This window comes from Alosa sapidissima, chromosome 2 (assembly GCF_018492685.1).
Source record: "Alosa sapidissima isolate fAloSap1 chromosome 2, fAloSap1.pri, whole genome shotgun sequence".
NCBI lineage: Eukaryota > Metazoa > Chordata > Actinopteri > Clupeiformes > Clupeidae > Alosa > Alosa sapidissima.
The window spans coordinates 40,178,376-40,187,219 of record NC_055958.1 but is presented as its reverse complement, the minus strand read 5'-3'; the positions used below and the strand labels follow the sequence as shown (position 1 = coordinate 40,187,219).

At 44.7% G+C, this 8,844-nt stretch overlaps 2 protein-coding genes across 2 annotated transcripts in view; one reads left to right on the top strand and one right to left on the bottom strand.

Annotated features, from left to right (window-relative positions):
- Nucleotides 1-203: 203 nt before the first annotated feature.
- On the bottom strand, nucleotides 204-773 carry LOC121697549 (gap junction gamma-3 protein-like). Its single transcript, XM_042079108.1, has one exon. It carries the CDS (start codon nucleotides 771-773, stop codon nucleotides 204-206), a length of 570 nt encoding a protein of 189 aa, XP_041935042.1.
- Nucleotides 774-1,982: 1,209 nt separating this feature from the next.
- The window catches only part of LOC121691467 (butyrophilin-like protein 2), a 41,234-nt gene continuing 34,372 nt past the window's right edge, over nucleotides 1,983-8,844 (top strand). Inside the window, exons 1-3 of the mRNA XM_042071179.1 lie at nucleotides 1,983-2,715; nucleotides 2,984-3,017; nucleotides 8,001-8,339. Of these exons, the coding sequence (XP_041927113.1) occupies nucleotides 2,993-3,017; nucleotides 8,001-8,339 (364 nt within the window). The 5' untranslated portion in view covers nucleotides 1,983-2,715; nucleotides 2,984-2,992. The remainder of the gene's footprint in view (nucleotides 2,716-2,983; nucleotides 3,018-8,000; nucleotides 8,340-8,844) is intronic.

Below are 8,844 nucleotides of genomic sequence, written 5' to 3'. Positions count from 1 at the left end.
TGCAAGATGTAATACAACACAGATAATTATATAGGGTCTGCTCACAAACAATACATGTACACTCTCATCAATATCAATTCCTCCTGAATCTGATGGATGTTGAGACACCTAGGGGCTATTTAGGGAAGATAACAAGTTCAGACTTTGGTTTGAGAGCAAAATGGTGTTAATTGGTGGAGTTTAGATCAAGGCAGCTGTTTGGATTAGCAAAGGATAATGAGTGACCGGTTGAATTTGCTCCTCTGCCGAATGTGTGTGGGCATTCCTGGAGCCCCAGGGTCAGCCTCTGGCTGGACAATGCTTTGTGCTGACCGGGCTGGATCTTTATCGCCATGGCAGCCGTGTTGGCACGGCGACCGAGAGAAGGGGTTTAGCTTGTGCTTTCTGCTCTGTCCATGCCCACGCCCTTGCCCACCGAGGACGTCTCCAAAGTGTACAACGAGACCCTGTCGTCCTACGCCCAGACCACCGAGATCTGTGATGAGATCCTGGAGGAGGAGGAGGAGCGAGGGCGTGGACACGAAGATGATCTGCAGCACCCACAGGCGGATGTGCGAGATGGGGAAGGCCTCGTCGTAGCAGACGTTCTCGCAGCCGGGCTGCTGCGTGTTGCACACGTAGTCGGACTGCTCGTCGCCCCACACGAACTCGGCCGCCGTGCCCAGGATCAGGATGCGGAAGATGAAGAGCACCGTCAGCCACACGCGGCCGATCACCGTCGAGTGCTCGTTCACCTCTTCTAGGATGTTCCCCAAGAAGCTCCAGTCACCCATGTTGGAGTTCAGAGCTGCAGAGGAGGAGAAGGAGGAGGAGGAGGAAGAGGAGGAGAGAGAGAGAGAGAGAGAGAGAGAGAGAGAGAGAGGAGGAGAGAGGGGGAGGAGGAGGAGGAGGAGGAGGAGGAGGAGAGAGGGAGAGGAGAGAGGGGGAGGAGGAGGAGGAGGAGGAGGAGGAAGAGGAGGAGAGAGAGAGAGAGGAGGAGAGAGGGGGAGGAGGAGGAGGAGGAGGAGGAGGAAGAGGAGAGAGAGGAAGAGGAGAGAGAGAGGAAAGGGGGAGAGAGAAGAAGAGGAGAGAGAGAGGAAGAGGAGAGAGAGAGGAAGAGGAGAGAGAGAGAGGGGGAGAGAGAGAGGAAGAGGAGAGAGAGGAAGGTGGGAGAGAGAGAGGAGAGATAGATAGATAGATAGATAGATAGGCGGATGAACATTACATGTGGACATACAGTTCCCAACCAATACATTTAGTGTAAAAATGGTGGATTGCATGTTTTGCATGCAAATACCTGTAAAACTGTAAACTGCAAATACCTGTAAAAGTCTATGCAGTTTTTGTAATGTCAACAATAGCCAGTTTTTTTTAAACCTGGTGTACTTTGATTGACTGCATGTACCTTGTGAAGTGAAAACAAGTTCTTTGACAGAATAATTTCATTTTGAGTCAGATTTCCAGTGTTTTGGTAAAGTTATTGTGTGCAGAGAAAGATGTGTTAGTATATATTTAACAAAATGTGTTTTTGAGGAAAAAAAAATATCCATTTGGCCAATTGTGTTTTGTAGGTGTGAGTCTGTGTTTAGAAAAGAGTTTAGAAAAGTATCTGAATGCTTGTTAGCGATTGAAAAAAACTGTAAAAAAACCTGTAAGTCAAGGGGTGGAGTAGTCAAGCACTAGAGGGCGCTACAATCACACAGGTTGCCCTGATACCTGCCTATTCATCTGATTTCTGACATCTGAGGATGTCCTATATACATCGTACACCTATATTTCTGAACCCCCCCCCCCCCCCAATATTCAACTATACTCAAAATGGCCAATATAAATACATGATTTTGTTATACTACAATAGCCTATCACTCACCGCTTTCTGAAATAATCACTTGCAGATGTAATCACAACGTAAACGTAACATTTAACCAGAATGCTATCGGCCTACGTCACCATTTACTGTGAATCAAAGTAGACTAGGTCATGGGCCCTGGTGATCAGGTTAGACAGGTTAGGCTACATAGTCCTGCCTGTGTGTGTGTGTGTATGTGCACAGACGTGTCTCAGTGAGCTCAACCGTATCTCTGCCTGCGCGCCATCTCTCCTCCATGATGCGTCTTTATGGCTACATATTCATGGGACATAATTAGCAAGCTAACAAGTTGAGAAATGCATGATATCGCACACATGGACAACTGTTGGATCTGAAGGACTGAGATCAGGACTGAGAGAAAACAGACTGAGAGACTCAGAACTGAGAGAACAGGACTAATCCAGAGACTCAGCGCTCAGGATTCCAGCACTACTGAGAGAACAGGACTAATCCAGAGACTCAGCGCTCAGGATTCCAGCACTACTGAGAAAACAGGACTAATCCAGAGACTCAGCACTTAGGTTTCCAGCACTACTGAGAGAACAGGACTAATCCAGAGACTCAGCACTTAGGTTTCCAGCACTACTGAGAGAACAGGACTAATCTAGAGACTCAGAATCTCCAGCACGGCAGCACCGCAAGAAGTGAAAGTGAATCTTAACCTCAGCCATTTCAGAAGGGACTGTAGCTGGGAGAGGAAATGGCCTCCGTATAGCACTCTGAAGAGGAGTTCTCCTGTTTACGCTGAAACACTCAGGGATCCTGTTCTCCTGGTCATGGAGTCACAGTGTGTGTGAAGCCTACAGCAGCAGTGTCCAGTTTGCAGACTGTTTGGTGTGTTGCAGGGGCTGCTGCACTAGACTGAGGTAAGACCCCCTTTGTGATGAACAGACATGCTTTATGAAATAAGAGTTTATACACATTCCATATAGCAATACTAGTTTATACACATTCCATATAGCAATACTAGTTTATACACATTCCATATACAGTACCTGTCTGTGTGTCTACACCTGTTCTGTCCTGTTTGTCACGGGAGAACAGGTGTAGAAATGAGCAGATCTACTGGATGAATGTACTCAAGACTGATAATGCTGTTGGAGAATGTGACCCAGTGATCTGTGTCTGTTTCAGGAAGGCAAAATGGCAGCTGGGGGCACAGACAAAGGTAAGATACAATATATCTTGTGGTGTGTGTGTATGTGTGTTAGAGTGTGTGTGTGTGTGTGGATTCAGACTAACTTTTTCCACTAGTAGCACAGGTGCTTCTTACTGAACAGTTTAATCGCATCAGTCCAAACTAAAGGCTCATCATTAGATCCAAATGCAACACAACTAAGTGTAGGAGATATGGACTACAATATCACAATATTAATATATATTTATGGTATTGATATGATATTATATAACCCTAATTCCAAAAATGTTGGGGCATTGTGTAAATTGCTAATAAAACAGAATGTAATAATCTGCACATCTTGTGAACCCATATTTAGTTGTGAAAAGGACATAGACAATATATCAAATGTTGAGAGGGACAAATTTGACTATTTCATGGAAAATATAAGCACATTTAGACAACAAAAAGGGTGAATCTATAAGTTAACCAGGGAACTCCTCTCCCACCCTCCCCAATGCTCCGCCTCATGTTACATTGCAAAGCATTATGGGAGTTCAGCACCTACAGTACATAATATAATTAAAATATTCAAATAATCAAGAGACATCCTGAAACCAAGGGACAGGGCTGAAACCAATATTGGGGCTAGAGGTCAAACCAAGGGACAGGGCTGAAACCAATATTGGGGCTAGAGGTCATTTAAAGGAACACTCTGGCCCTCACATAGATCTCTGTTTCTCAAGGTCACCGAGTCCTGTTGGTAAAAAACCTGCCTAGCTTGTTCTTAATTATCTGACAGACGAGAATTATGGGAAACTGTGTTTCCTGTATATATTTGTAATTTTGTGTGTGTGTGTGTAAACAAGAGAGACAGAAACAGTCAGTGAATGAGAGAGACAGAGAATGTAAGTCTGTGTATGTGTATATTTGTGTGTGTTTGTGTGTATGTATATGTGTGTTTGTGTGTGTGTGTGTCTGTGTGAATCAGAGAGAGAAAGAGAGTGAGCATGTGAGCATTTGAGTATGAGAGATAATGAACGTGACCAGAAACAAACCAGAACTCTCGACCAGAAACAAAAGACACGTTTTTGATGTGAGTCTTCTGGGTCCTCTAACTACTGTGCTCAACTAACTCTAGACTAAGTAACATGAAACCCCATCACCAAATACCAAAAGCTCTAAAACAAATCTTAAACTAAGTCACATGAAACCCCATCACCAAATACCAACAGCTCTAAATGCAAATCCTAAACTAAGTCACGTGAAACCCCATCACCAAATACCACCAGCTCTAAATACAAATCCTAAACTAAGTAACATGAAACCCCATCACCAAATACCACCAGCTCTAAATACAAATCCTAAACTAAGTCACGTGAAACCCCATCACCAAATACCACCAGCTCTAAATACAAATCCTAAACTAAGTAACATGAAACCCCACCACCAAATACCACCAGCTCTAAATACAAATCCTAAACTAAAAGACAGCCAAGATCAATGACCAATGAATCAACACAAAAGACTAAACAATGAACGTGACGTGCCAGTGAGGCACCATGCCAAGCTGCCCTGCGTCTGCCAGTGAGGCACCACGCCAAGCTGCCCTGCGTCTGCCAGTGAGGCACCACTCCAAGTTGCCCTGCGTGAGAGACACTACGGTCGTCAGAAAGGGCGTCTTTTATAGAAGTTGCCCAACAGGGACAGACTGGCCATCTGGCATACCGGGCATTTTCCCGGTGGGCCGACGCACCTTTTGGGCCGATAGAGTAGGCTATTATATATTTTAATTTGCTCAGAGCCAGGAATCCGTGAGTGTATCAAAATAGTCAGTGTTCGAATTATACCTTGAGCTGCCGTGATTTCACACTTGTGGTTCACAGTCAATTTTCCTCGAAATATAGGTCATATTACCGTGGCTGGCTGGCTGGCCGACATCATACTAGCAAGCACAATTTACCTTCCACGTTATGCGAAAGAATGAAATTGGGTAAACACTGTTTCAAGGTGCGCCCCGTGCGTAAAATTGCGTGCCACAGTCAAATATTTTTTGGTATAGCAGTGCAATGCAAACATGGAAATGCATACAGAGCAATAGCACAGAAATGGCAAACATGCAACTTAAATTTAAGGCCCAGAATTGTTTACAGATGGGCTACAGAAAGTCTCCCGTTTAATAGCCAAGTTCACCTAGCCTAATACAAGGCCAGCCGGTTCATTTGATTCGTTTTTCTTGGATAGCCTAAGCCTGCAAAACATCAAGCAAATAAAAAAATTACTTGTTCACGGTTGGAAAACAAATATCTTCACGTTGTTTAGCCTAGGCATTTCATATCATGTAGCCTAGTGCATTGTGCGCCTGGTGTTCTATCACAAAACGTTTGTGCAGCAATACGCTTTTAAGAAAGGCTGATCTCTAATAATGGCAACAAAGAAAGACATTTCACGTCCAATTGATTATTATATGTTCACATAGCGTTTCAATCATGCAGAAATAACACCAATGTAGAAGCTTAAAAATATAAAAAAATATTGCAGGTAGGTTAGCCTACAGTATGTCAGCAACATGTTGAAGTTTGTTGAATTTGAGCTAGAAGACGTAGACGTGAGCAAGCGTACAGAGCAGAGGGAGATATAGCCCACATGATCACATGAACTCAGTGATGGAGCAGGTGGTGGAGATATAGCCCACATGATCACAAGAACTCAGTGATGGAGCAGGTGGTGGAGATATAGCCCACATGATCACAAGAACTCAGTGATGGAGCAGGTGGTGGAGATATAGCCCACATGATCACAAGAACTCAGTGATGGAGCAGGTGGTGGAGATATAGCCTACATGATCACAAGAACTCAGTAATGGAGCAGGTGGTGGAGAGTGTAGCCCACATGATCACAAGAACTCAGTGATGGAGCAGGTAGGCTGTGTGACATGCCATGCTAACGATGATGATTATGATGACTTATTAATCGTGATAATGTGATATGGTAATGATAACATAGTAAGGCCGTGTTGGTCAGATTCATCAGTTTCCGTCAGACGCCCAAAATTCAACATTGATGGCATGAGTGATGGTTGGTCTCTCAAAGTAGAGCGTCAAAAGGGCTCTATCGGGTTCGCAATGAGAGAGAATGAGAGAGTCAGCATGTGTGTGTGTGTGTGTGTGTGTGTGTGTGTGTGCCCTGCTTCTGTTTAAGGGTCAGAAAACAAAAAATGGCAAAAGAAACACAAACATAAATGTTTAGTATTTATTATGTAAGGGATAATGTATAGAACGCCGGTCATTATCTGAAAATAAGTCTCGACCGGGCAAACACTAAGACAGGTCTTATTTCGTCCTAAAGGGACATATTTTCAGATAATGACCGGCGTTCTATACATTATCCCGCCTATTATATGGGCTACTTGCCGAAACTAAAAAATTAACTCCACGACATGTCTCTTTACATTTATTGTTACCATTTCGTCGTGGCTTTTGCTGAGAGACAAATAGTTCACAACACACGCTGAACTTGAATCAAACATTCTTTAGAACACAGCTGACCAACCGTCTGCTTTCACTTCACAGTGATATGAGAGACTTAAAGCAGAAGCACAAAACATGTTGCCAGTGAGAGTGGTAATTATATGTTTGCAGCGGTAATTACATGAAAATAACTTACTGTAGAACGTTCGGGAAATCCCATTCAAGTCAATGGAGCCTTCTACTAGCATTGTGAAGAGCCGTCTATTAAATAAAAATAGCATAGTAGAAAAAAAAAAGAATGAGAGCTAAGGCTTCAAAACAAAGTCCAAAACCCAGATGAAGCCCTCTTGCTCTCAGTGCCCCACTCGGTGGAGATGGCATCAGATGAAGCCCTCTTGCTCTCAGTGCCCCACTCGGTGGAGATGGCATCAGATGAAGCCCTCTTGCTCTCAGTGCCCCACTCGGTGGAGATGGCATCAGATGAAGCCCTCTTGCTCTCAGTGCCCCACTCGGTGGAGATGGCATCAGATGAAGCCCTCTTGCTCTCCGTGTGTGTGGGACTATACAGCAGAGAGACTACAGAGGCTCAGGCTTTTCTTCCCCGGCCTTCCTCTCAGTCTGTAGTGCAGTTTCACTTGCGGACAAGGAAACATGCTCTTCAAAAAGATTTATTACTAACTATGTACAGTACAAAACTGGCACAGCTGGCATCATTATAACTATGTACAAAGAGACCAATCAAAGGGCTGAGTAGATTGGCATGGTAAAGTCCCATTTGAAACTGGCACAGCTGGCGTCATCATAACTATGTACAAAGAGACCAATCAAAGGGCTGAGTAGATTGGCATGGTAAAGTCCCATTTGAAACTGGCACAGCTGGCATCATCATAACTATGTACAAAGAGACCAATCAACAGGCAGACGTGCAGGTTCAGGTCATTTTTTTTTGCTGATTGAACACCTGTGTGATGTCTTGATTGGCAGTTATCAGAAGCTGCTTTGACACAGAGAGAACTGGACAAAGACACAACACTGTGTCCCACTCGGTGAAGATGGCATCAGCTGGAGGGCGTGGCTTGTGCTGAGAGGTGGGACAGGGCGTTGCCTGGCAACAGAAAACCCAAAACATCTCTCAAGGTGGACGTTCCCCTGGCGTGACGTAGTGACGTCCTCTTAAAGGACGGAGCCCCAATCACGCTGCAGCCAATTAAGGGTCATTCACCCACAGGACCGTCTCACTCAAACCAGCAACCAGAGAGAATACAGAACTGAGCTAACATGGAACAAAACTCTGTGTGTGTGTGAACTAGAGAGCGATGAATTGACGGTGAGCATGAAGGTGTGTGTGTGTGTGTGTATTTGTGTACGAGAGATAATTAGTATAGCATGCATGTAATTGTCGTGTGTGTGTGTGTGTGAACAAGAGAAAGAAAGTGTTGAATGAGAAAGCAGGAAAGAGACAATGTTAGTGTGTAATGTGTGAGTGTGTGTGTGTGGTGTGTGCTGTTGTATTCAATAAGTCATTAACACAACTCGTATCTCCCCGCTCTGTTTCCTCCTGCAGATTATAAACTGGTCATCCCTGATCGTGCTGTGAAGTGTAAAGATGGTGATGATGTCACACTGTGCGGTCACCTCTCTCCTGAAACCAGTGCTGTTGCCATGGAGATCAGGTGGTTTAGACGGACAGACTGTATCTACCTGTATAGGAATGGTCATGTGATAGAGGGGAGGGGCTATGAGGACAGAGTGAGTGTGGACCCCCAGCAGCTGCAGAGAGGAGACGTGTCTCTCAGACTGAGGAGGAGCAGAAGGGGAGATGATGATGATAGAGGAGTGTACACATGCCAGGTCATCAGTGGAGGACACCAGGAGGAGGGAAGAGTCGGGTTGGGGATCAAAGGTAAGTCTTCTGTTTCTCTGCTGTAGAGAGTTCAGTGCTGCCATTCATGTTACTAAACCTGATTACACTCAGTGCATACTGAACACCACACACACACACACACACACATATATGCACACACATTTGTAGTGACCAAGGGCAAAGTAATAAAAGCATGAGCATGTATCGACACACACACACACACACACACACACACACACACACACACACACACACACACACAGAGACACAGTTGTTGTGACCAACTACACACACACACACTCACAGTTTTAGTAACACACTACACACACACACACAACACACACACACACACACACACACACACACTCACAAACACTCACAGTTTTAGTAACACACTACACGCACACGCACACACACACACACACACACACACACACATGCACCACATGCATAAACACATGTGCAGACACACACACACACACACACACACACACACACACACACACACACACACACACACACAAACACACGCGCACAACGGTAC